This window comes from Mus musculus, chromosome 1 (assembly GCF_000001635.26).
Source record: "Mus musculus strain C57BL/6J chromosome 1, GRCm38.p6 C57BL/6J".
Taxonomy (NCBI): Eukaryota; Metazoa; Chordata; class Mammalia; order Rodentia; family Muridae; genus Mus; species Mus musculus.
The window spans coordinates 131,908,342-131,936,321 of record NC_000067.6 but is presented as its reverse complement, the minus strand read 5'-3'; the positions used below and the strand labels follow the sequence as shown (position 1 = coordinate 131,936,321).

Genomic DNA, 27,980 nt, shown 5'->3' with positions numbered 1-27,980 from the left:
TGGGTTACAAAAGCCCTTTTATAAAGCCATTTTTAAACAAAACAAACCAAAAGGTTTACAAAAGAAAAGAAAAAGATACAGAAAAAGAATAACTTGCTTCATAATGTCCCCAAGAGAAAAAAAATAAAGGGGACAATACCAACATGCTCAACAATAAGGGGTTCTTTTCCTTATTTCTTAATACAAAATACAAGCAAAGGATACGCATACTTAAAACAAAGTTCAGGAGCAGACAGCAGTCCTGGAAATCCTTCAATCAGAGCAAGGCAGGAGTTTGTTGTTGTTTATGCAAATGCGTACAGACCAGGATTATGTAAATGGATGAAATGAAGTATCACATCAGACCATCACATGAGCCTACCAATGCATGTTGCATCTATAATTCATGAACATGGTCAACAAAATCATGTTCACTTCAACTCGGTATCATTTAAATTAAAGAAAAAACCCTTTAAATAAAGTGGTTACATTCAAACTTTAGCTTCCTTAGTACCATGCTGCAAATTTCAGCACTGCTAAGGTATTGCAAGAATGCCCAACACTCTGTTGTCTAGCCATGTATCAAGCCACACTACTGTATGAAGAAAAGGATGCCAGGCTCTCAGCCATGGCCGAAGACAGGCTAACTTTCTGACCCTTTCTGCTCAGAACATGAAAGATTAAAGACTAAAATTGAGGAAGACTAGGAGTTTTTAGAACTGTCAAATTAAGTCTAAAAGATGAATGAAGGCAAACTGATCACGGGAGCTGAGCAACCTGGCAGTCTTATGCCTTGCAGAGGAATGAAGCATGGAAGGTTTGCTGTAATATGTTCACGGTACACAGACTATGTAGAGCTCTTATTTACAAATCTTGTAACAAATACTTCCAGAGGAAAAGGGAAAGAATTCACTAACTTCCAGAAGACAAAGGTTTAAATGCCAGACATTTACAAACACGCACTCACACATACCCACATCACACTTCAGGGTTTTATACATGTTATTTTTAGGGCATAACTGAGTACTATACTCCCCAACCCTCCATAAAAAGCAAAAACAAAACAAAAAACCCCCAAAACTGGAAAAAAAAAACCACCAAAAAACCCCACCCAAAATCATTTTACCCTCCCCCATGATCTAGAAAACCCCCCACACCCAATATACAAAGTGTCCACCCAACTGTGATGCTCTACAGCCACAGAGCATGCTCAGATGTCACCAGTTCATTCTTCATTGGCATGGCAACAGGTAGGCATATGGGATCCTCCTAGTGGTTAGTACAATCACACCACTGTGAATTAGGCTTTGAACAAAAGTATAACCTATGGATTTGATATTCAGAATCATGTATTCTCTTTTCTAAGACAAAGGGGGAAAAAAAAGGAGGTTCAAATAGTAACATGGCTATTGATAGCTTGACATCGCAATACTCAAAAAACAAAAGGAAAAACTAAAAAAACAAAACAAAACAAAAAAACCTTCCCCATCTTCAAGTAACTCAGCAGCTTCCTCCATAGAGAAAATGACAATATTCTACCCTCAAGAGCAACCAGTGGCTTTAACTTCCCCTCCCCTTTGGCAAGAAGCAAGTACTGCTAGTTTCTGACCTCCGTCCGCACACCATGAAGTGCCTAGCCTGCATTTCTTCCTACCCAGTCACAGGTGGGAATGTTTCTAGTGTAGCTTCTGGTGCTACTGGTAGAGAGAACTGTCCAAAGAGGCACGGATTCACAGCAGCAACAAAGCTTTCTGTTTCTTCAAGTCTGCTCTGGCAGGGGCCCCTAAACCTGAGTTTTGTTTACACTATTTCCCTCTCTAACCCACATGTTCCTGGACATAAAAATAAAAGCTCATTTAAAAAGTGTCACCTGACATGGTGGCATTAATCCCAGCAGTGTGAGTGAGGGGTGGGGGGAAAAAAACTCCCAGACACACTACAAAGTGAAACCAGGCTCAAAAAAGGTCAAGATCAGCTGACTGTAAGTCCTTCTAGATTATAACCTCAAATTCCACTGATTTTTATGTGGAAGAAAATGCTATCTGAACTAGTACCATATATAAGCATTGAAGACAGGAAAAAAAAAATCAGTTGTTTTGAAAAAAACAAAACAAAACAGGAGTTTGAGGCCAGCCTGGGGTACACAAAATACTGGGGTTTTGGTAAGGTGTCTGTGGAGATTCTCTGGCTACCCTAGAAAAAAAGAAATATTCATGCTACCATTAGTTTTCCTTTGTAAGGTTAATATGGAGAGGGAGGTACTGAAAGCAGTTAAGTTTTTCAGCAGATATGTAAATACACCCTTTGGGTCCTCTCTCCAAAACCCCATCAGTGGTGGACGGTTAAAAGCAGCAGTAACTTACCACTGGGCAACACAGAGGCTACCATTTCTGACAGGGGGAGACAAAGGCTTTAACCAGAGCCTAGAGAACTAGAATGTAGTGTTAGCTCAACTGCTGCATCTACTAAAGAGGTAAACCTAGCTGAGCATCAGTAACAGACAAGCACCTTCAAATGAGCATCCCATTCCTGAGCACTGCAAAGTAAGACAGTTGAATACATTGCCACTTCACTATAGGCACACCAGAAAGAAAAAGACAGAGGAAAAGAGGAAGGAGAGTAAGCCATAGAGGTGCCAAGGGCCAGTCATTATGAACTGAGGGGCACACCCTCATATCATTGTTACACCTAACTGCTGAGCACCGGTTTCCAGTTGAGTCACATTAAATGTGTTCCTGTTTGCATACACGATTTGAAGGGAAGACCAGAGTGTTATAAACCACTAAAAAAAAAAGTGAAAACAAAGGTCACTTAAAGCCTGTGTGCTCATTTGAGACACCATTAACCCAACTGAACTGTAATTAGAAAATATACCTTCAATCTAATGAGTTAGTTTTAAAAGGAATTCTAAACAAGTCCAATCAGACACACCTTTTACACAAGTAACGTAGAAGATAGTATTATTTCTCAATTATAGGTAGATAAAATCAGAGATGTTAGTGCAGATTATTAAAGAGATTGTTAAAAAATTGAGGCCTAAAGTTGAAAGAGACCCTACCCACAACTTTTCATGAAACATAACCTAAGAAAAGCCTAAATGTCACTAGGAATGTAAGACTGAGTTATAAACCCCTAAAAGGGAGAGATGCCTGGTGGAAATGGTGAGTCTCTTCTTTCTTTAAGGACGGGTTCCTGAGCAAGCCCACCACAGCAAATAGAATAATCTGTAATACCAACTACATAGCTCACAACCTTATATCCCATTACAGAATACAATAATCCAACTGCTTATGTTCAAGTTTCTATTTTTGGCCATGTTAATACTCATTTATTAGCAGTGCAGGGTTGAAATAACTCTCTGCTACTAGGTGCTTTATTTATTCATTTATTTATTTTAAAGCAGATCTAAGAATGTTCTTTAAAGTGTCTTAAAAACCAGAGTAAAAATATTTCTTAAATAACCCTTTGTCCTATGAACACCTATAAGAAAATGACACTGTCTGAGACAAACATGTCACTTAAAAAACACAAAGGCAGAATACTGAGGAAGCAAATTTAGCTTAAGTGCAGAAAAATATACAGAAATTACTCCACTAAATTTTTAATAGCATAATAGGACCCCTAATCTTTTCTTCTATTGGCGAGTGGGACCTGAATGTGGAGGATCAAACCTGATCTTGATGCTTTGCTAAGGTATCTAGACTGTTATCAATGGCACAGAGGCACCCTAAATAAAATACAGTTCATTCATCCCATTGAGGCTCAGGCTCTTGCTTTAAAAAGAAGCATAAACAGAAAGGAGGGGTCAGACCAACTAAGAAGCAAACAACTCCACAGTATGGAAGCAGCAGGAGGAGGTTGTGAGATTATGTCATTATCATGTTACTATGGAGGAAAGATTTAAATATCGAAAGGAAACAACTGTGGCATGGTTCATGGGCCCTCATTTCAATTATTTGTATTCATAAAGGATAAATCTCAATCTTTTATATCTGAGCTTCACACTAACTCAAACTTTATTTGCTTAAAACTTTTAACATTGTCAGCCTGTGAAGAAATGCACTGTGAGGGGTAAATTCATCATCGAAATTCAAAGAAATCTCTTTTTAATTTTGGATCATTGGTGAAACTACCCAAAAACAGGAAGTATTTTAAAAACTTGAATCAATGAAAACATGAATAAAATATGAAATTAAGACTGATTCTGGTGGCCTACTTAAAAAAAAAAAAAGAAAAAAGACCGTTATCAAGACAAAAGAAGCACTGGCTCTGAATCTCTTTGAGAATAACAAATCCACTAAGTTCCAGGAACACCATTCCCTCCACACCCAAGGAAATAATGTGAGTGCTGAGTTAATCCAGAATTCATGTTCACCCCAACTGCCTCACTAGTACTAATTTAGAGTCATGATTCTTTTTGACACTTACAGTTCAGACATATAAACTCATGTTAAGTGACAACTGGTCTGTCAAAAGTACAGGAAAAGAAAGAACAAATATTTAATTAAAACCTTTCTAGTTTTTTGTTTTTGATTATTGTTCAAGTTGCTGTTCTCTAGCAAGAAGCAGTTTCCATAGCGTCCACCTGAAATCTTATTGCTTTGCAGCCATGGCATTCCTTCCCTCCATTGACAACTCGAAAATCAAACAGTCACTCCAGTGATTGATTGACATGGCTTTCGTGGGGGGAGGGGATTGGCAAAGAAAAGACTGAGACAAAATGGCAACTTAAACACGTAAGCATACAATGGTTTTAAGAGCCAGGCGGTGGTGGTGCACCCCTTTAATCCCAGAGCTCGGGAGGCAGAGGCAGGCAGATTTCTGAGTTCGAGGCCAGCCTGGTCTACAAAGTGAGTTCCAGGACAGCCAGGGCTACACAGAGAAACCCTATCTTGAAAAAAAAAAAAAACCAAAAAAACCCAACAACAACAAAAACCAAACAAACAAACAAAAAAAAAACCCAAACAAACAAAAAACCCAATGGTTTTAAGAGGGAAAGAGATATATGATAGAGAGAAAAACATTATTCTAGACAAATGAAATAGCACTGAAAGCCCATGAGTCAAGCCACAGCCCAAACCGTGTCCTACAGAGGTTTCCTTTGTTTTTAATAAAACCTCTCCCTAAACATCACTTTTAATCTTCCCCAGATGAGGCTTCATCCTCGGACCCTTCGTCTCCGGACTTCTTTTCTGGAGGGCTTTCTGCTTCCTCATCCTCTTCTTTGGGAGAAGGAGTTTTTTCCTTTGATTTCTTCGAAGCTGTGGGGCGACCCACTTTCGCTTTGCCTTTCACTGGACTTGGCGTCACTGAAATATGGAAAGTAACAATTTGGGGAACAGAAAAAAATGCCTTTTAAAAAAATCATTTACAAAACCAAAAGTCTGTAAGTATAAAAATTTATCCCATCTCACTAAGAAGGAAACACACGAAAAGGCGCATTACTCCTAGTGAGGATTAGGTCACATTCTGAGCAGAAACTACAACTATCAAACAGGTTTGGAAGCTCTAAAATATGGCGAGATGAGTAAAACTTTTTAACAAGAAACATATTAATTATATTTGCCAGAATGAAACTCTAAGCAAATCTAGACTTCTGATTTAATAAATTAGCTTGAACCAGGAAAATACCTGGCAAAAGCTTTGAAGACCCAGGAGATAAATCTTTACTCTCAAAGGTAGTTTGGTTTCTGCTATCAGTATCCTGACAGAACAGAAGATGAGAACGGAAAGCCTTCCCCAGCTGCTAGGACTACTGTCCCCAGAAGCAGCCAAGGCTTCCTGAATCTCTATTAGGGTACATTGTGTCTGAAATGAAGATGTCATTCCTACATACAGTCCAAGCCCATAGATTCTTTTCATTAAAACAAAACAAGACCTTATTCATTTTACATACAATGATGTTTGCTGCATTCATGTTTGTGTGAAGATGTCAGGTTACAGAACTGGAATCATAGACAACTGTGATCTACCATGTAGGTGCAGGGAATTGAACCCAAATCTACTTAACTACTGTGCTATCCGCTATCCATCCCTTCAGCCCATTCTTTCTGTTTTGTTTTGTTTTTTTTTACCTAAAGATTTACTTATTATTATAAATAAGTACACTGTAGCTGTCTTTAGACGCACCAGAAGAGGGCTCAAATCTCATTACGGGTGGATGTGAGCCACCATGTGGTTGCTGGGATTTGAATCAGGACCTTCGGAAGAGCAGTCAGTGCTCTTCTTACCCACTGAGCCATCTCGCCTGCCCCTTTTTGTTTTTTTTTCAAGACTATCATTTCTAATTACATGCGTATGTGCGTGCCTGTGCATGTGTACAGGTGGCTAAGTCAGCTGGAGTCACAGATAGCTGTTAGTCACACAATGTGGCTGTGGATCTGAACTTGGGTCCTCTGGAAGCAGTATGAGCTTACTCACTGAGCCATCTCTTCAGCCCTCACCAGTCTTGAAGGGAACAAAGGCATATGTGTAAGACAGAACCCCTTTGGATTTCTTGTATTTCTACGAGATAGATATAGGGCCAATGCTGAGGCAACACTTTAGTTCTTGAGAAATGTTTTCCTCTCGCAGGTCTCACCTGTTGCCTTTAGTCTGGGTTTGGGCATTTTCTTTTCTTTTCTCTCAGGTTTGGACTTCTTAACCATCTTTTTGTTTTTCTTTTTTGAACTGCCATAATCACTATCATCGTCGTCTTCCATTAGGAAATCTTCATCGCTGCCAGAATCTTCTGAGAGGAAAGAAGAATTTCAACGTCCAACTTAAATGTACACATCCTTCCAAGTGAACAAAGGGAAAGAGTGCTGAGAATGGCGGAGGAGCGGGTCTTGGGAGCTAAGCACTACTGAGTCAGTAGGAAGCACAGTGCCACTGTGGAGTTGCCCCTGCCCACTGAAGGATGGGCACGGTATGGACCTTACATATGCTACACGACTGACTTGTTCTAAATACTTTCTAAATTTTAAACTTATGAACAACTCTTTTGAAGAACTTGTTGAAAATGGAATGTGTAAGACACAAGATCTGGCCCCAGCATCCAAGAGGCTTAAGTCAGAAGATGGCAAATTTGAAGCCAGCTCTAGCCACATAGTGAGACCAAACAAGCTGTTGGGGATGAACAGCTCAGAGATACAGCACTTGCCTATCTATACTCACTGTGCAGGACCCTATGATTTTGAACCCTAGTACTAAAAGACACAAGCCTGGAACAAGTAACTCTTGGTAGCTGTATCACTCTCATGTATACTGTTGAAACTAAGCTGAACTGACTGGTAGTTTTTTTAATACCAACTGTAAATAATGAAACAAGAACACTCTATAAAGTAGGACTTCATATAATCTGAACAACCTGTGTGTGTGTGTGTGTGTGTGTGTGTGTGTGTGTGTGTGTGTGTATGTGTGTAGTATCTAAATTATGTAACATTTTGGCAATTTGAAGTGGTCTGTAATCCTATGACAGGCTAAAATGCAAATTGTAAACAAAGTACCCAGTAACAATGGTTATTAGAATATTCATACAGTGTTTAAATACAGAATAGAATCTATGATAAATGATGGACAACCATAAAATTCTGTTTATGTAAAAAAAAAAGATTCAATGTATAGTCATCTCCTTTTTAAAATTCAGGATTGGATAGCTCTATTGCTAAATTCTACTAAATCTTTTTTTAAAAAGTTCCTATTTTTCACTTATATAAATATACATGCACAGGAGATCCTCTGGAAGAGGAGCTGAGCCACTCCCTATCCCCATAGTTCTATCTCCTCCCCTCCCTTCCCCTCCCCTCCCCTCCCCTCTCCTCTCCACTCTTTTCAAGACTGGGTCACTCCAGATGCACAGTGTTATCTTTTAACAAGTAGTATCTACTTAATGTAAGGAACTAGATACAAACATTTACCTAAAAAATACCACAACTGCAAAGAAGAACCCAGACTGGAGCTGCAGCTCCACTGACAGAATCTTGCCCAACATGCACAAAGCTTTGGGTCTCCATAAAACCAGGAGCGGTGGTACCGGTGCAACAGTACAGCTCCAGGCCGCCCTCAGCTACACACTAAGTTGAGGGCAACATGATGGGCTATAGGGGGACCCGTCTAAACCAACAAGCAAAGGACAGTTCACATACTCTCCTGGAATGGCGCCTCATCATCTTCTTCCGGCTCTTCCTCGCTGCCAACATCTTCCAAGAGCATCTCTCTCTGCTTAGAAGCTGCTTTAGATGCTGCCTGTCGTTGCTGGCGTACATTTTTATGATCATCTTTTTCATCTTCGCTGTCTTCTGCAATGTAAAGTTACAGTGATACAACAATCAAAGAATTTTGCATCTGCAGATACAGTATATAACAGCTTATTCACTCAAAAAGGAATGAAATCTACCATTAAATTCCACTTAGAGGATGAACAGTTCAAGACCTATTTGTACTTCAAAGACTGATTTTTAAAAAAATTGGGGGGACTGGAAAGATGGCTCAGCAGTTAAGAGCACTGACTACTCTTCCAGAGGTCCTGAGTTTAATTCCCAGCAACCACATGGTGTCTCACAACCATCTGAAATGGGATCCAATGCTACCTTCTAGTGTGTCTGAAGACAGCGAAAGTGTACCCACATACATGAAATAAATAAATCTTTAAAAAAAAAAAAAGGAAAATCTTGCCGGGCGTAGTGGCGCACGCCTTTAATCCCAGCACTTTTGAGGCAGAGGCAGGTGAATTTCTGAGTTCGAGGCCAGCCTGGTCTACAGAGTGAGCTCCAGGACAGCCAGGCTACACAGAGAAACCCTGGCTCAGAAAAAAACCAAAAACCAAAAAAAAAAAAGAAAATCTTGAAAATATAGTGCTAATGTTAAAAATCAACTTAAATTAAAAAATGTAATTGTAATATATAAAGACTCGAGTGGCCACAAAAATTACAAAGCTGAATTATAAATTAAAAATTATGAACAGTTTCTCTAAAACTTTGTAACTGTTTAATCCTAAAATTATCAATCACATGCAAATCTATGTTTACAGATTTTAGAAGCTAAAGTCAAAAACATACTTCAAAATACAAGAAGGCCTTCCTTCCAATTATCTCTATCCTAAGATTTTAAACACAGAAACAATGCTGAACTACTACTCCTTATAATGAATTGGTGACCTTTTCAATTTAGAAGGCAGAGGGAAATCTTTAAAACACATTTAGATGAGACAGCTAAAAATCTGTAGAAAAGATTATAAAAAATTACTCTCATATACTAAATGAATTAATATTTCATCAATAGTTATTTAGTTTGCTATATGTAAGGCACGTTGCTAACCTACTAGTTCCAGACTAAACTTTACTCGTTAATTCACTCACTTATTCTTTGGGTTTTTTTTTTTTAAGACAGGGTTTCTCTGTGAAGCCCTGGCTGTCCTCAAACTCACAAAAGATGCCTCTGTCTCTGGAGTCCTGGAATCAAAGGTGTGTACCACCATGACCAGGCAACTAAGCTTTATTTTACCAGTCTCTAATGAACAGCCCTGTCCTAAACTTTTAGCCTTCCATACTCTATTAAGGTTTAATTGTCAGTTTTTCTCCTTAAAAAAACAAAACAAGCAAACAATGAACAACAACAAAACAGGGTGCCGAAGATCTGGCTATTCAAGTAAGATTTGTTGCTCTTGAAGAGGACCCAGGTTCAGTTCCCAGCACCCATGTAACGTTTTATAACCATCTCTCTAGCTCTAGAGGACCAAGCACCCTTTTCTGGTCTCTGTGGACCCAAGGCATGTACAGGTTACATAAACATACATTCAGGAGGAACACTCATACATATTAAAGACATAGTACCTTTTATTTATTCTTTTTTCTTTGGGAAAAACACATATACAATGCATTCTGATCATATCCTATCTTCCTCCACCACTCCATTCCAACTCCCTAAAGTTGGGAGTAACTCCCAACATGAACCCCTTCTAACTTCATGGTGTGTGTGTGTGTGTGTGTGTGTGTGTGCATGTTTAAATAAGACAGTAAGTCCAATTAGTGTTGTCAATGTATGAATAGGTATGAGGCCTTCCACTGGAGCAAACTACCAGTGATCACTTTCCAGCAGCTATTGACTGTCAAAGAGTTCCTAAGCCATGGTTGAGTTTTGTGAGGCTCTCCCCTTTATGGTCAATATTTAACTACTTCTAGTGCCAAAAATCTCATCTAGAGACAATTACAGTATAAATCTGACTAATGCAGACCATAAAATTAATCGACTTAGGAAGAGTTGTGCTTAATACAAGTACAGAGCATTCAAACACTCAATAAAGGTAAGAAGTGTTTAGTGTTCAGAGGGCAGATGAATGCCAAGTCACACTACATTATCACTGGGTACAACTTAAGTAGTAAGGAAGGCAAAACATCTCAGCAGAGAAAATTTAGCTAGCAGAATGTTGTTTATCTTTGTATTTTTGTTCAACAGCAGTCAAGAAAAGGGATACCCAGGAAGACAAAGGAGGGGCATACTGGTCAAAATTTAAGTACCAAGAGACAGTAAGGACTACAATTCTCAATCCCTCAAGAGTTAAAATACCAACAGCAGGATTAACCAGGCGTTCCTCAAACTCAGAGTCTACCTGCTTGCTGAGTTATTTTGCTTTCAATTATGCATACATGTGAATTAGGTGATACAAACAAACACAACTGGCTGAGGAGACCTGAGATACCTCATATCCCCAGAGGTAGAGTTACAGAAAGTTGTAAACCACCAAATGTGGGCCCTGGAAACATAACTCAGATCCTCTGTAAAAGCAGCCAGCACTTATAGGCCTTTAATTTTAAGATAGGTTCTCTTTATGTAACCTTGGTTGGCTTTGTACTTGGCAGTAATCTAGAACTTTGACATTTTAGGCATATTCCACCATATCTGATTCACATTAATTATTTTAATTATTTAAAAAATTTTCCATATGGTTATTGGTTTTGTTTTGTTTTTTCGAGACAGGGTTTCTCTATGTAGCCCTGGCTATCCTGGAACTCACTTTGTTGACCAGGCTGGCCTTGAACTCAGAAATCCGCCTGCCCCTGCCTCCGGAGTGCTGGGATTAATGGTTATTGTTTTTACTTAAGTTATAATTTCTTTATTCACAAGTTTATTCCTATATACCTTTTATCCCAGCATTCAAAAAGCAGATGCAGGTAATTGAAGGCCAGTCTGGTCTATAAAACTTCCAGGACAGCCAGGGTCACACACACACACACACACACACACACACACACACACACACACACACAAACACACACACATTTTTATAATCCCAGTATTTGAAAGAACCGGATATATAAAACTGCTCGTTAATAAATGATTAACTATTCCTTGGAGAGAAAAATCTCTTGTGCACTATGTGAATATAACACCTGTCAATGAAAGCTGATTGGCCTGCAGCTGAGGCAGAAAACAGAAGGCGGGACATCTGACAGGAGAAGGACTGTAGGATAGAGGCAGGTGTGGGAGGACTGGCCTCCAGAAAACCCTAAGGAGCTGGGAACCTGAGGAAAGGCAGCCTGCTACATGGCAGAACTCAGATCAGAATGGGTTAGGAAGTTATGAGCTAGGCAAAAAACAAGCCAGAGCTTATAGCTGAGATGTTTGTACATACATTTTGAGTCTCAAGAGTTGTTATTCTGGGAGCTTAGGACCAGGAGGAAAACAGCCCATTACAATTCTTACTGCAATAAACATGGCTTACCTGCCGAGTGAGAATCATCCTTCTTGGTCTTCACATCTTTTTCTTCTGAGTCTTCACTATAAGGCAAAGGAAAAAGAAAATGCTTAAAAGTCTTAGACAAAGACTGAATGATCACTGTGCATGGTGGCTACACTTGTAACCCCAGCATAAGGGTGCTCAGACAGGAGGACGACACCAGCTCAGACCCACGCTGGGCTACAGAGTTTTTAGGCCATCTGTACTAAAAACAGGACCCTACACTGGGTATAGTGGTACATGCCTTTAACCTCAGCACTTGGGAGGTAGAGACAGATAGATTTCTGTGCATTCAATGATACCCAAGTATAGAAACAAAGACTTTGACTTTTAAAAAAGTTAAGACCTTGTCTTGAGGGGAAAAAAATGCAGAATTAAAAAGTACACTGCAAAGGACCCCTTTCACACAACAAATGTTCAAATCGGTGCTGAGGAACGGAACTGCTTCAGTGTTATTGCACCTTACAGGGATGCTAGAATAAGTGTAATTTTACTCATCATGGCAAAACACACTAAGTCCCAACAATGAGAGAAAGCTTACAAATCTAACTTATGAGGAAGTGTACGATTTTCTCATTATTTCAATGAGCAAGTCAAGAAAATGCTTTATTTTTAAATAGAAATAAATAGAAAACAAAGCATTGGTTTGTAGGTTTAAGATCAAGCTAAAGGCTAGCCTGAGCTACTGCCTGGCTCCTGACCAACCAAACAACAAAACAAAGAAAAAACTCAGGCTAGATATAATGACATAAATGTTTCATATTTAGAAGAAACAAACAAACTTTTAAGGGTAGGAGGAGTGTTAACAATGTGGAGTGGGGGGTGGTATCAGCACTCAGGAGGCAGAGGCAAGCAGATCTTTCTGAGTTCAAGGCCAGTCTGGTCTGCAGAGTGAGTTCCAGGATAGCCAAGGCTACAAAGAGAACCCCTGTCTTGAAAAACAAAAACAAAACAATAAACTGAGTAAGAGCGATTTTCTTAAAATCACATTTCTGAAATTCTCTGCTAAAAACATTTGAAGTTAGATATATAAAAAACAAAAACTGGTCTGGAGAGGTGGCTCAGTGGTTAAGAGCACTGACTGCTCTTCCAAAGGTCCCGAGTTCAAATCCCAGCAACCACATGGTGGCTCACAACCATCTGTAATGGGATCTGATGACCTCTTCTGGTGTGTCTGAAGACAGCTACAGTGTACTCACATACATGAAATAAATAAATCTTAAAAAAAAAACTACTCAGTAAATGAATATTCAGTGATTTTAATATTCAAAGACTTCTCTTTCTTTTTTTCTTTTTTTTTTGGTTTTTCCGAGATAGGGTTTCTCTGTATAGCCCTGGCTGTCCTGGAACTTACTTTGTAGACTCATTTTGTTTTAAAATATTTCATGTATATGTGGTGATTTGCCTACATGTGTAATGTGTGCCTAATGCCCACGGAGACCAGAAGATGACATTAGATCCCCTGAATCTAGGCTTGCAGACAGGTGTGGAGTTTGAGTTCCCCCAGGGATAGTTTCAAAGTCTGCTGTTCTAATTCCTTGGTAACGCCCTGCTTCAATTAATGAACTCTCAACCTTATAGATGCATTATAAGAACTAAATGATATATAAAGCACAATACAGCCTGACACTAATATTCTTCTACCCCACCCACATTTTAAAGTATTACACTATGAAAAGTGTTTGGGCACATTGAAAACCAGGAGGAAAATCTAATCATCCTGCTCTTAATGAATTTTACAGTTAAACTGCAATTCATGTGAACATATTTGTAAAAGTAAGGGAACAGAGGTGTGGAGCACATGTAAGGACCAGGCTCCATTGTTAACATTACAGTAAGAGGAAAAAAAAAATTAAGGAAAGGCAACTGTCAAAAATGATTGAGGGCTGGTGAGATGGCTCAGTGGTTAAGAGTGCTGACTGCTCTTCTGAAGGACCTGAGTTCAAATCCCAGCAACCACATGGTGGCTCACAACCATCGGTAACAAAATCTGATGCCCTCTTCTGGAGTGTCTGAAGACAGCTACAGTGTACTGACATATAATAAAATAAATAAGTAAATAAATAGTTAAAAAAAATGTTAATCCCAGCACTCGGGAGGCAGAGGCAGGCAGATTTCTGAATTCGAGGTCAGCCTGGTCTACAGAGTGAGTTCCAGGACAGCCAGGGCTACACAGAGAAACCCTGTCTCGAAAAAAACAAAACAAAACAAAACAAAGTACAATTCAACAGGATACACAAAGCTTAGAACTGCATACTCTTTAGTTATGATTCTGCTGTTGATATAACTGACGAGGATACCAATGAAATGTCAACACCAACCTTAGATAACAAATCAGAACTGAAAACTTTCTTTTGGCTCATGCTCCCAAGTTCCAGCAAGAAGCATTCTTGGAGCTCACTGCTGATCGATAGCTGAGACCAATTGCTTCTGGGGAAGAGGCTAACCTCCACACCTGAAGCACAGGCTCTATAATGTGAGACAGACTGTACACAGAAGGCTCACCCTTTTGGAGCTCATAGACTGTCTCTACTTCAGACAGTGTAAGTAGGAAGATACCAACAATGACGCCTCCTACCTGTCTTCTTGTGAATTTTTTCCAGATCGCCTCTTATTTTTAGCCTCTCGGGGAGATGACCGAATCTTCTTAGCAGGAGGGCCTGAATCTCTTCCATAATCTTCATCTAAACAAGAAAAAATTTCAAATTCAGTTAATTGTGTTTACATGCTAAATCACACATTACTCCTCATGCTTTTTAAATAAAACAGATTTCCCCCATAGTTCTTCTAATTAAAGGGGAGGGAGGATGTGGGGAGATAGTTTATGGTTAGGAGCACATATGCTGTTCTTCCGAAGACCTAGGTTTGACTCTCAGCACCCACACAGCGGCTCCCAACACAGTTCCAGAGGATCTGATGGTGTCCTCTCTGCTGGCCTCTGCAGGCATCAAACATACATGTAGGCAAAACACACGAACAAAAAGTATTTTAAAAAATTGGGGCCAGGCCGGGCATGGTGGCGCACGCCTTTAATCCCAGCACTCGGGAGGCAGAGGCAGGCGAATTTCTGAGTTTGAGGCCAGCCTGGTCTACAGAGTGAGTTCCAGGACAGCCAGGGCTACACAGAGAAACCCTGTCTCAAAAAAACAAAAACAAACAAACAAACAAAAAAATCCAAAAACAAACAAAAAATTGGGGCCAGGAGCATTTATTACCTAACATGCAGAAGGCTGTTCTATTTCTATTACCATAAAAATAAATAATTTAAAAAGAGAAAGCAAGATGGGTCAGCAATGAGTGGCATTTGACTGTGCAAGCCTAAAACCTGACTTAGACCCCCAGAAGCCATGTTACAACAACACATTCCTAAAGGTTTTCCTGACTTCAACATGTGCTCACTCTTAAACATATGCAGCACAAACAAGCAACACACAACTAAAAACAAATAAAATCCACACCCCGAGTCTCACCTATTTTAATTCCATGTTACATAGCGTCTCGTCCTTGTATAAGGCCCCTCAACCATCTACACCATAGCTGCTATAACATTCCCATTTAGTTGAGGATTTCCCCATGTTTTAATAGCTTCATACTCACTTGAAAATTATAGCAATATGGTTTTATCATAATCATCCTAGAATGTAAGAACCTAAAATTTCACAATCATTTTCCCCCCAGGGTTTCTCTCTGTCTAGCACTGGTCATCCTCGAATTCAGAGATCCGCCTGCTTCTGCCTGAACTGCTGGGATTAGAGGTGTGTGCCACAATGTCTGGCTTAAATTCTACACTCTTAATACAATATTCACAATATTGTAATCAAGTAAATTACTCTTACTGAAGTATTAAATATATCACATACTCTGCATGTTTCTAACTTTAGGAAAACACTATAATTTTAAAAGCTTCCTAAGAAAGCCTCCCCTAGCTGCTGATTACTCTCAAAGCTGCTGCTCCATTTCCACAAGTCATGGCGAGAAATGAGAAAGAGGTTGGCACTTCAGCAATTCTTAAATTGCTGCATTCATTATAAATTCTGAAACAGAATTAAGCCATTTTTAGAAGTTAATTCTAACCATTAATAGCAATACTTATTTTAATTATGTGTGCGCAGGGTGTATTCGGTTATGCGTACATGAGCACAGGAAATTGACCTGAACTCAGGCCCTCTGCTTTTTAAAAATAACTTAAAAAAAGGAAGAGGAGAAAAATCCGCCCTAAGTGAGATGAGAGCGGAACTTAAAATTCTACAGGACACCCTTAGCCATATTAAAAAAAAAAAAAAAAAAAAAGAAAAAAAGAAAACCAAAAAGCAAATTACCACCAAAATAAAACAACCAAACATTTATTTTTATGTGTATGGGTATGCCTGACAGGTCATATGTGTAGAAGACAGAAGACTACTTGTAGAAGTCAGTTCTTTCCTTCCAGAATTTTCTGGGGAGTATTTCAGTTGTCAGGCTGGGCACCAAGCACCTTTGCCTGCTGAGCCATACTGCAGTTCAATTACATTAAAAAAAAAAAAGATTTATTTATTTATTATATGTAAGTACACTGTAGCTGTCTTCAGACACTCCAGAAGAGGGTACCAGATCTTGTTACGGATGGTTGTGAGCCACCATGTGGTTGCTGGAATTTGAACTCAGGACCTTCGGAAGAGCAGTCAGTGCTCTTAACCGCTGAGCCATCTCTCCAGCCCCCAATTACATTTTTAAAAGATGATGGAAGTTGAGAAGAAAAAGGTCAAAAGAGCTATATATACCCTAACTAAGGGACCTTAAATTAAGTATCAACTCTACTTCAGTTTCTTTAAGTGTAAAATGACACAAGAGATCCCACAACAGCAATGCTCTTTAAAAAAATAACTTATTAGGGCTGGACATGGTGGCGCATGCCTTTAATTCCAGCACTAGGGAGGCAGAGAGAGGCAGGTGGACCTCTGTGAGATCGAGGCCAGCCTGGTCTCCAGAGTGAGTTCCAGGATAGCCAGGGCATAGAGAAATCTTGTCAACCCGCCCCCACCCCTAACCAAAACCTTACTAAGCATAAACATTTAGAACAATTTCTGTTATGTTTCAGAGACAGAATTATGTAGCAAGTTTTTAATTCTTCTGTACATCTTGCAAGCCTACTCAAGGGGTATACTATCTTAATAAAGTAAAATTAAGATTGCTGGTTCATCTTCCAGATGACCAGGGTTTAATTCCCAGTTTAGCTAGCAGTGGGTATTTTACACATAGAAACCTGCATCAGTTACTGGACATTTAACCTTTGGATCCTAAAACCAGATTTAAAAAAAAAAAAAATCAGGTGTTTATTTCAATGATTTACAAGAAAAAGCTACAGGCCAGGCATAGTGGAACCTGCAATCCAGCAATTCTGAGGTTTGAGTTCAAGGACTGCCTAGGTCACATAGCAGACCTTATCTCAAAGAGAAATGGTCAAGTCCATCACTTGTTTTCTTTGACACACTCCTGAGTAACTTAAACAACAGAGACTCCTAAAAGCATGCCATAAAGCACATAAGCCTGCCAGCACAGCACGCGCCTTGTAGAAACACAGAAACACACATACCTGCATCATCTGATTCCTGAAACTGAGAGTAATCCACAACCTTCCTATTTCTGCAAAAAGAGACAAATTCAGATTATTAAAAAGAAAAAAGTATGGCTTCTAAGACACCAGAATACACATTTTAGTTTTATAAACATAATAGTTCTTAGGCCAGGTGTAATAGTGTATGCCTTTAATTCAGTTCTTGGGAGAGAGGTGGGTAGACCCTGACTCAAAGAAAACCGTCTTAGAATTACTCACCCCAGTGACAACTTAAACACTGTTCTTCTTAAGCCTTATCTTCCCCCCCTCCCCAAAACAGAACAGGCCAGGCAAGTTCCCCATGCGCATTCATTATACATAGACTATTACAGTCACAGGCTAAAGTTTTAAGTATTATTTTACTATCCCATTCCCATATATTATGTAGACATGTCTGTCCTCTAACTCAGATTCTCTTTCCTCTGCCTCCCCAGTGCTAGATTAAAGGTATGAGCTACAATGCATGGCTGTTATTTTACTCTTACTGTTATATATACAAACACTTACGTGTGAAAAAACAAGATTACATACAGCTAGGCAAAAAACCAGCTTTCTAAGGTATAATATAGTTATGTTATAATGCAATCAAATATGATAACATGAAGCCTTAGAAGAAAAAATTTTTTATTGGTGTAGTCAAAGCATGCTTTAAAACAAAAGAAATATTTTATACATATGTGTATGTTATCTATGTACATGTGTGCACATCATGTGTTTTGGTACCCATGGAGTGAAGAAGGTCTCAGATCTGGAACTACAAGTGGTTATAAGGTTGCCAAATATTGTTTGCTTCTTGTTTTGAGACAGGATCTCACATGTAGCAAAAACTGACTTAAACTCAGGATCTCCTGCTGTAATTACAGATGTGTACCACCACACCCAACCAATGGAATTTTGCCTTCAGTTTTGTTCTATGAAAATGATGAAATCTGGAGATGATTTTGAAGTGTGGAGGAGAGTGCGCACAGGTCACATACAGCATTTCGCATAAGGAACCTGAAAGAAATCTGTTTAGACTCTTGTTGTATTAGGGCTAAAAAAAGTACCTTTTTAATGAACTTGGTCTTGTGAAACTGGAAACTGAGAAAATCTACTATGATCAAAATTTAACATTTAAGAGGATTACTTAAGTACAAGGGCATGAGACGTTCTGTTCTATCTATTCCTAGCCAAAACAAACAAAAGTCTAATCAAAATCTTACTAGGGAGCCAGAAATGGTGACACACACCTGTCATCCCAGCCCCCAAGAAGGTCAGGAGTCTGAGGTGGAATACGCTGGGCTATAGAAAGCCCTAATCTCAAACTCCTACCATTTAAATGCCAAGTAAAACGAACTCTCCAGTTGAACGATAACTACCAGAAACGTGAGCAAATACAGAATCTCAACACAGCACAGACGACAAACTATAACGAACCACGGCTCTGCCACAAACTCGTTCCCTGCCCTCCAGTAAGGGGTTTCCCTCACAGACCGTGGTTTTTCAACTGTAAAATCAGGAAGACAAACTACTCAATTGTGGGGCTAGAGACAAAGCACGGTGGTCGATGTGGCTCTTGGCAGTTCCATTTCCAGCAGGTGGTCATCAACTCTTGTAAATCTAGCTCTAGAGACTCTGACCCACTCCTCTGGACTCCACATGCACATACTTACACATAATCAGCTATACATATCTATGTATTTAGTTGAGACAGGGTCTCACTATATAGTCTTGGCCAGCTTGAACTCAGAGACCTGCTTGCCTCTGGATTTAAAACATGTGCTACCACACCCAGCAAAAATAAATCTTAAAACAAAATGACTCAAGATTGTCCCGAGAAGGAGTGATAGATAAATAATGACTAATAAAAGACAGTTGTTACTACTTCTATCTCCTTCCTTTTATGTTAATTTATTTCCAGCTTCATGGCATTTTCAAGGTTCCTTTTAGGTTGAGAAGTCTAGTCATTTTATTTATTAATCAGAGTTCAGAAGAGGGAAACAAGATTTCCTGAAACTGGAGTTATGGAGTTATGTGAGCCACTACCATGTAGGTACTGGGAAATGAACCTCAGTCATTGAAGTGCTCTTAACCACTGAAGGACTCCTTTAGTCCCAAACAGTATTTCAGAGCCATCAATTGGATTACAACAATTTTCATCATTTAAGTCAATGGGAGTTCCATCCTAACAAGTCTAAAAACTTTGTACCAGAAAGAAAATCTCCAACATAAGGAAACATGAATGTCTCAGTTTCTGGGTGGAGGAAACATCAGGATTATGTTGTTGTAAGTGTGTGAAGTCAGCCACAGCTGTCTTAAAAAACAAACAAACAAAACCAAATTATTACTAGATTTTAATAGTGATAGGGAGGCATGTGGTGATTTTCAGCAGATTCACTGAATTCTATATAATCTTATTCAACCTTGGAATCTTGTCAACATAATCCCAAAAGAGAATTAAGAACCATTTATGATCTCCACGGTAGCTTACAATAAGAAAATTTCACTCATTAAGTGGTTCTTCATAGGGAGTCCAAATCTGCACTTTCTACTGACTAGTTCACATGTTCTACCTACTGCCATTACCATGTTTAACTCTTATCTTTTCTTCTTCAGGGTATCCCTTAACATTTTGCTAACCTCATTTTTTCCTTCTAAGTAAATCCTATGTTTTGTTGGTTGGCTTTACTTTCCAGAGACAGTCTCTGCATTATAACTTCTTGTGTATGTAGACAAGGCTGAATTCAAACTCTCTCCACATGTCTTCCCTAGTGTGTGCCACCATGTCCAACCCCCAAATGCTATGGTTTAACAACTCACCCACCACAGATTTCAAGTGCCTTCTTCATGCTCTAGTTGATCTCTTCCAAACAAAAGATGAAGTAAAATCTGCCCAGTAATACCCACAAGGAAATTTAACAGTGTGGCTCATAAGTGATAGAGGAGAATAAACGAGGGCTATGCCCTTGCTCTACTAATTCTACTTTACGCTGCTAACACAGACACCCAGTTGTCTTTGTTCCTTTACACAGTCAATCTCACACTACAATTCTACTGACTTCCCTTACACCATCAATGTATTGTCTCCACACTTCCTATCTTGTGCAAATATCATCAGCCTGCCATCAGGCTTCACTTATGTCATCAAGAATAAAATAGGTCCCCTTTCCCTAAAACAAAACATGACAGGCCAAGAACAGAAAGATTACAACACTTGTCCATCTGAGACATCATTCTGTCTGGATTTCTCCATCTTCCAAGATCCTAATGTGAAACTGAAAACCCTTATTAAAACACAACATTTTCACAACATTCTTTTGCTCTAATAAATCTTTTCTGTTTCCTTTCTGTGATGCTGGGGTAGAATTTAGGGCTTCATGCATGCTAGCCAAGTACTCTAGCAGGAAGCTACGTCTGTCTCATTTAAAAAACTAAAAAAGCAAAGAGTTTATTTAAATCAGTGAACTTTTTAGTACATAAAATTAATTATCTATTTCAAAGTAAAATCAGGGCTTACCCAACATGCACAAACTTTTGGGTTCAAACTTCAGGACTAGATACAAATTAGGCCTGGCATCAGGGGTTTGTAATCCCAGGAGGAAGTAGAAGAATCAGAAACCCACAGCCACACACCCTCAACTACACATTAAGTTATAAATCAGCTGGCATTACGTGAGCCCATCACAAACAGGAAAATGAAGAGCACACATCTGGGTGCAAAGGTGTATATCTCAGCAGCAGAAAACCTGACAGTACAAATGTCTTATAATTTACATCTAAAAAATTTGTCTCGCCAGGCGTGGTGACGCACGCCTTTAGTCCCAGCACTCGGGAGGCAGAGGCAGGCGGATTTCTGAATTCGAGGCCCGCCTGGTCTACAGACTGAGTTCCAGGACAGCCAGGGCTATATAAAGAAACCCTGTCCCGAAAAACCCAAAAACAAAACAAAACAAAATTTGTCTCATAGACTGGTGAAATGGCTTGGCATTTAAAAGCACCTACTGTTCTTCTAGAGGTCTTAAGTTCAATTCCCAGCAAGCACATGGTGGCTCACAACCATCTGTAATTGGATCTGATGCTTGGTGAGCCCGAAGAGAGCGATAGTGTACTTACATACATAAAATAAATAGATCTTTAAAAAAAAAAAGCCGGGTGTGGTGGTGCACGCCTTTAATCCCAGCACTTGGAAGGCAGACAGATTTCTGAGTTCAAGGTCAGCCTGGTCTACAGTGAGTTCCAGGACAGCCAGGGCTATACAGAGAAATCCTGCCTCGAAAAAACCAAAAAAGAGCGAAGCCCACCCCTTACCCTTATTCAATTTTTGTAAGCTTGAGTTCTATAAAACTTACGGGCTTTCCTTATTTTGGGCTTTTTTGAGACAATCTCATCATATAGGCTAGGTAGGCCTTATTTTCCATTATTTCTGCCTCAGTCTCTTAAGTACTAGAATGATAAGCTGCATTATCACATTTAGATTTATAAAATACCCCTGATGCTTTAAAAATTGAAGTCTAGGGGGCTGGAGAGATGGCTCAGCGGTTAAGAGCACTGACTGCTCTTCTGAAGGTCCTGAGTTCAAATCCCAGCAACCACATGGTGGCTTACAACCATCCTTAATGACATCTGACTCCCTCTCCTGGTGTGTCTGAAGACAGCTACAGTGTACTTACATATAAAATAAATAATAAATAAAATCTTAAAAAAAAATTAAAGTCTCCAGGTGGGAATTTCTTTTAAAGCCATACTTGCTCATAGGCACATATACATCTGGTGGTAAAGAAGAACAAATACAAGGAAACAGGCTCATCTCTAGATACACATGGGATACTAAATTTAAGCATGTTCTTGTATTTATTTGTTAAATTCAAAAGTATCTCCAATTTTCAAATTCCCCCTTAAGCTGGAGATTTCTTTTTTATTTTGAGAGACAGGGTTTCTCTATGTAGACCTACAGAGATCTACCTCTGCCTACAGAGTACTGGGATTAAAGGTAGTCACCACTACCACTCAGTGAACTAGGGACTTCTTTTTTTTTTTTAAAGATTTATTTATTTATTATATGTAAGTACACTGTAGCTGTCTTCAGACACTCCAGAAGAGGGAGTCAGATCTTGTTACAGATGGTTGTGAGCCACCATGTGGTTGCTGGGATTTGAACTCTGGACCTTCGGAAGGGCAGTCAGGTGCTCTTACCCACTGAGCCATCTCACCAGCCCAACTAGGGACTTCTTAAAACTACAAAGCAAGTCTAAGTAAGACTGGCTTGGAGCTGCATAAGACTCCAGCTCAAAAAACAAGCAAATAATAATAATTTTTAAAACTCCACAAAAGCCAGAAAACAAACAATACACTCATAGAGTGTCATGCCTCATGAAGAAGTTTGGATGCCAGCACCCACATAATAAGTGTCCCAGGGCATGTCTCACCTCAAAGCATGATTAAGAGGCTTCTTTACACACGAGTATATAGGCACACACAAGTACATGGGCACACACATTGCAGAGGAAAAGGCCAGTGAGACAGCTCAGCAGCTAAAGGCACTTGTGCCAAGACTACAGTCCATCCACAGGACCAATAAGAACAGAGGTGATTCCACAAGTTGTCCTCTGACCTTAACCAGACAGGTGGTAGTTCACACCCACATACATACAGGAAAGTAAAGTGGTCACTGTGGAGTTGGAAAACGAGCAGGACTCTATTAACTATAAAATCTAGGTTCTGTAGGCCACTTGGACACATGATGTCTGCTGTCAAAGTTTGCCACCTAATTTTTTTATTCCCTTTGAGAAAAACAAAACAAGGGCTGGTGAGATGGCTCAGTGGGTTAGAGCACCCGACTGCTCTTCCGAAGGTCCAGAGTTCAAATCCCAGCAACCACATGGTGGCTCACAACCATCCGTAACGAGATCTGACTCCCTCTTCTGGAGTGTCTGAAGACAGCTACAATGTACTTACATATAATAAATAAATAAATCTTAAAAAAAAATAAAGAAGGCAAATGTTCTTTAAAAAAATAAATAAATAAAAAAAAGAAAAAGAAAAACAAAACAAACGAAAACAAAAATCCATCAAAAACTCCTTTTAGGACATGTGCCTTTAGGAATGTCTTTAACTCCAGCACTCAGGAGGCTGAGGCAGGCAGATCTGTTTGATAACAGCCTGGTCTAGAGAGGGAGTTCCAGGCAGCCAAGGCTCTTACACAGAGAAACCCTGCCTCAAAAAAAAACAAAAACAAAAACACACCAATTCTTTTAGAAAACAGTACTATTATTTTGTGGAGTAAGGAGACATTTCTTCTTCTTCTTTTTTTTTTTTTTTTTGTTTTTTGTTTTTTCAAGACAGGGTTTCTCTGTGTAGCCCTGGCTGTCCTGGAGCTCATTTTGTAGACCAGGCTGGCCTAGAACTAAGAAATCCGCCTGCCTCTGTCTCCCAAGTGCTGGGACCAAAGGTGTGTGCCACCACGCCCAGCATAAGGGGACATTTCTGAGGTGCTCCCAAGCCACCAGGAGTTATTTAGCATTAAAAGCACAGTGCAGAGTGCAGACCCATACCCTATCTGAAGTACTGTGTGAATGAGAAACACAAGTTTTATTTCCAGTAATCTTTACTTAATTTAACTTTCAATAGCCACCAAGTGGAACAGTTAGTTACAAAGCTAAATGAGCCAGTAGTAGTAGTGTCTCACCTTTTTGTAAGGCAGAGGCAGATTCAAACCAGCCTGATCTACAGAAGAGTTCCATGGGAGCCTTGGCTCCATGAGACACCCTCTCCCCAAATTAAAAAAAATTTTTTTTAAAAGAAAAGACATATCTTTCTAGCAAAAGGACCAACTAATTTATTATACAAGAGACCTCAGCTGAGCAGTGGTGGCGCCTTTGATCCCTGCACTCGGGAGGCAGAGGCAGGCGGATTTCTGAGTTCAAGGCCAGCCTGGTCTACAGAGTGAGTTCCAGAACAGCCAGGGCTACACAGAGAAACCCTGTCTAGAAAAAAGTAATTTGAGTTGGTGGTACAGTTTGGTTAGATTTATGTCCTCAAAGAACTCACTATAACCTGGAACAGTCATATTGACTACTTCCCAAACATCACACAGAAGACATGGTAATTTGGAGGTGCAGGTTAAAACAGAATGGAAAAAGCAAGCTGGTAGGTAATTCATCCTCCGCAGTTCCCTCTCGCGAGTGGGAGGGGTGGTAATCTACCACCAATAGATTATCTTGTCAAGGAGACATAGTGGGGCACAAAACCGTTGCCAGATCCAAACCTCTCCTTGGTATTGGGATACTTTCGATACCAAAACTTGAAATGAATTCATAACTGTAAAAATAGTTAAGAACTAAAGGCAATGGGGCCAGGTAAAGCTCCTTTACAAGTAACATCTATTGACTTTGGTCTCGGTCTCTGTCCCTCTGTCTCTCAGGCCTTAATAGATTGGACTAAACCACACCCTCCACCCAAGCCACATTCTATACAACAGCTCTGGAGGGCATTAAAGGGGAGCCCACCGAGTGAGGGGAAACCGAAAACTTCTTGAAGCCATGTGAATAAAAGTCTGATCGCTAGTGGATCGTAGTCCATTTACGATTAACGTCACACGGGGAAAGAGAGGGTTACAGAAGTAGCAAGAGACGCGTACTGCGGGGTGAGGGGGAACGAGAACCACACGGGATTTGGGTTAACAAGCACGTCCCTGGAGGAAGGGCATTTGTCTGCAAGCGGTGGAAAGAGAAAACTTGGGGTTAATGCGTTCAGAACTCCCAAGTGGGGAGAGGCTGTGGCCCTTATTTTACGGGGCTCAGTGTCAAAACTCACTTTTGCCCCAAGGGGAAAGGAAAACGTGGGTTCCGCCCAGGCCGGGCTAGGAGGCGGGGCCTGCCGCGACCCCGAGAATGGAGGCGGGGCCGGGCGGCGGGGCACAAGCAACTCGCTCGCCAAAACGCTAAGCCGGCGAGCCTCTGGAGGACCGAGTCCTCCGTGTTCGCACCCGGGTCGGCCGTAGGCTCCAACAGGGCCCAGGGGTGCGGCCTATGGTGTGCCTGGTGCGCGCCAAGCCCACGCCAGGGCCATGGCGGAGGTGGGGGCGGCCGCGGAGCCGACCCGGACCCTGCGGGGTGGAGGCGACGCGCCCGTGCGCGCCGCCGCCATCCTGCGCGCCGCCGAGCACCCACGCGCAAGGGCGCGCGCGGCCCCCGACAGAAGGCCGCGCGTGGTAGTCAGGAGCACGACTCCAGGCCCGTTGCCCAGGTCCTTCGCCACTCACCCCAGCCCGTTCGGCCCGCCCCGGGCCTTGGACTCCGCACTGACCTGACAGGCCGAGACATGTTCGCTGTCGAGGCGCGACCAAGTCGAGGAGCCGAGGACCAGGACCCCCCTCCCCGCGCACTCGGCGCCCCACCCCCCCGCTCCGGCCGGCGGGGCCGCTGCTGCCGAGCCCCGGGCTGCTGGCTTCTCAAGAGTCGGCGGCTGCTGGTTTGAGGTCCCTGGATCTGACGAGCCCCCCGCTCCCCCGTCTCTTCAAAATGGATGAATCAAACCAGCCGAAAATGCGCCAAAGCCGCGGTGCAACCAAACCCCGTAGGGTTTGTGCGCTCCGCCCCAGCACGCCCGCTCATTGGTGACTCCTGTCAGATGCGCCCTAGTCATTAGTCCATTTGAATCATCACGCCTCCCAGCCCCGCCCCACTCCCGGATAGGCCCCGCCTCCTCCATGGGGTCCTGTTAGTCAAGATGCGCTGAGAGCGCACGGCCGCAAAACAAAAATGGTCGCCGATTGCCCGCCCCCTGTCTTCCACGCCAGAGCTGCAGATTCGGCTTGGGTTATATCTTGGACCCCCTGCCAAATAACCTGATTTATATAGAGTTCTCTGTGGACTAGGTGGTTCTGTAATGGATTTAATTTCTCCTGACTTGATTATTTTGCAAATCAGCTAATTGCAAGACTCATGGGATAGGCAGCAGATTCGTCACTTAAGAATTGGAGGGAAATTACTTAGGTTCAAAAATTTGACCTTAATCTTAGAAATCCTGTACTCTGACTTCAGCGTTAACCTCCCAGGGCTCAGTCACGCTGCTGAAGTAGAGAGTTGGGTTCACAAGGAATATCTTCTACCCAATCTGATCTTTGAGAGCTACTTAACACTCATTAAAACCTCAATTTCTGATATTAGCATTTCAAAGAGAAAGAGGTGATTAATGGTTAAGAGGGAGACTGGTGACAAAACGCTTGCTTCAAAATTCTAAGTCCACCACTTAGTACTTAACTAGGTTTCCTCTGTGCACCTCAGTTTTATGATGAGTAGAGTAGGATACAAGGCTACCTTATTACTAGAACTAAACAAGGTGCTATGTTGAAAGGCCTTTAGTCTGGGCTTAAGTGTTAGGTTCCGTTTTTAATAGAAGATAAAATTAGTTCGGGGGGGGGGGGCAGGGAGGCTGGAGAGATGGCTCAGTGGTTAAGAGCACTGACTGCTCTTCCAGAGGTCCCGGAGTTCAAATCCCAGCAACCACCTGGTGGCTTACAACCATTTGTAATGAGATCTGATGCCCTCTTCTGGTGTGTCTGAAGACAGCTACAGTGTACTCATATATAATAAATAAATAAATCTTAAAAAAAAAAAAGTAGTTCGAGTTGCCTCAAGACTGAATGCCTAAATCAGAAGTAGAGCACAGTATCTTTGTATTAATATCTAGGATTTACTTCCTGTTATAGTTTGGATTCCATGTTCCCTAGGGACCCATATGCCAAAGATTTAAGAGGCAGGACCTGGTAGAAGTTAGGACATTAGGAGTGAGCACTTTAACATGATGTGGGAACCTTGACTTGACCACCCTCTGTCTTTCTTGCTTGCAGCCTGTAAACACAATGTCATCTGTTTCACTTTGCTGAAATGCTTTTCACCATGATGCTCTTGCTCTCTACAGACACAAAGCCCTAGGACCAAGCAGCCCTCAATGGAAACATATGAAACTGTAGAAAAATAAATGTATTCTTGTAAGTTGATATTTCAAGTCATACGGATAGAAAACTAACACACTTTATGATGTTGTAAATCGATTTCAATACTTGCCAGAGCCAGTGTTTCACTTGAAGAGTGGGGATGTTGCTCAGCTGAGAGTAACTGCTCAGCACACAGTAAGCACTGAGTTCAATCTTCATCACCTCCTGAAACTGGACAAGAGGATACACACCTATAATGCCATCAGTCAAGGAGATAGATGTTCAAGGTCATGCCTGGCTACATAGGGAGTTTGAGGACAGTTTGGACTGCGAAAGCCCCTGAGTCAACAACAAAACCAAGTGAAGATATAGTCCCTAAGCAACAAACCACATCACTATCTGCTTCCTGAAAGTCTCCCAGTGTAAAATTCTACTTATCTAAGGGAAGAAAGCAGCAAAAGAGAAGAATTTTAAAAGTTATTCTTGATCCTTTCCGTTCAACGTCATTTCCTCTTCACTTAAAAAAATATATGGTAAAAAAAAAAATCTCTAACAGCTGGGTAGTGGTGGCAAATGACTTTAATCTTGGCAATCAGGAGGCAGAGATGGGCAGATCTCTCTGAGTTCAAGGTCAGCCTGGTCTACAGAGCAAGTTTGAGAACAGTCAGGGCTACACAAAAGGAAATTTACATAAAATGTGCGGTCTTAGCCATTTACACTTCTGTGGCATTAAGGACATTCATGTTGTTGCATAACCACCACCAAAACCCATCTCT

At 40.9% G+C, this 27,980-nt stretch overlaps 1 protein-coding gene across 2 annotated transcripts; it reads right to left on the bottom strand.

Annotated features, from left to right (window-relative positions):
* On the bottom strand, positions 1 to 25,864 carry Nucks1 (nuclear casein kinase and cyclin-dependent kinase substrate 1). 2 transcript variants are annotated; one of them, NM_175294.3, is made up of 7 exons: positions 25,572 to 25,864; positions 17,268 to 17,317; positions 14,274 to 14,379; positions 11,681 to 11,736; positions 8,106 to 8,258; positions 6,560 to 6,709; positions 1 to 5,288 (listed from the first exon to the last, which is right to left on the bottom strand). In NM_175294.3, the coding sequence occupies exons 1-7, from the start codon at positions 25,586 to 25,588 to the stop codon at positions 5,116 to 5,118; spliced, it is 705 nt and encodes a 234-aa protein (NP_780503.2). In that variant the 5' UTR covers positions 25,589 to 25,864; the 3' UTR covers positions 1 to 5,115. The 2 variants fall into 2 exon arrangements, with proteins under 2 accessions (NP_780503.2, NP_001139276.1); NM_001145804.1 differs by having other exon boundaries at positions 6,560 to 6,706.
* Positions 25,865 to 27,980: the final 2,116 nt, after the last annotated feature.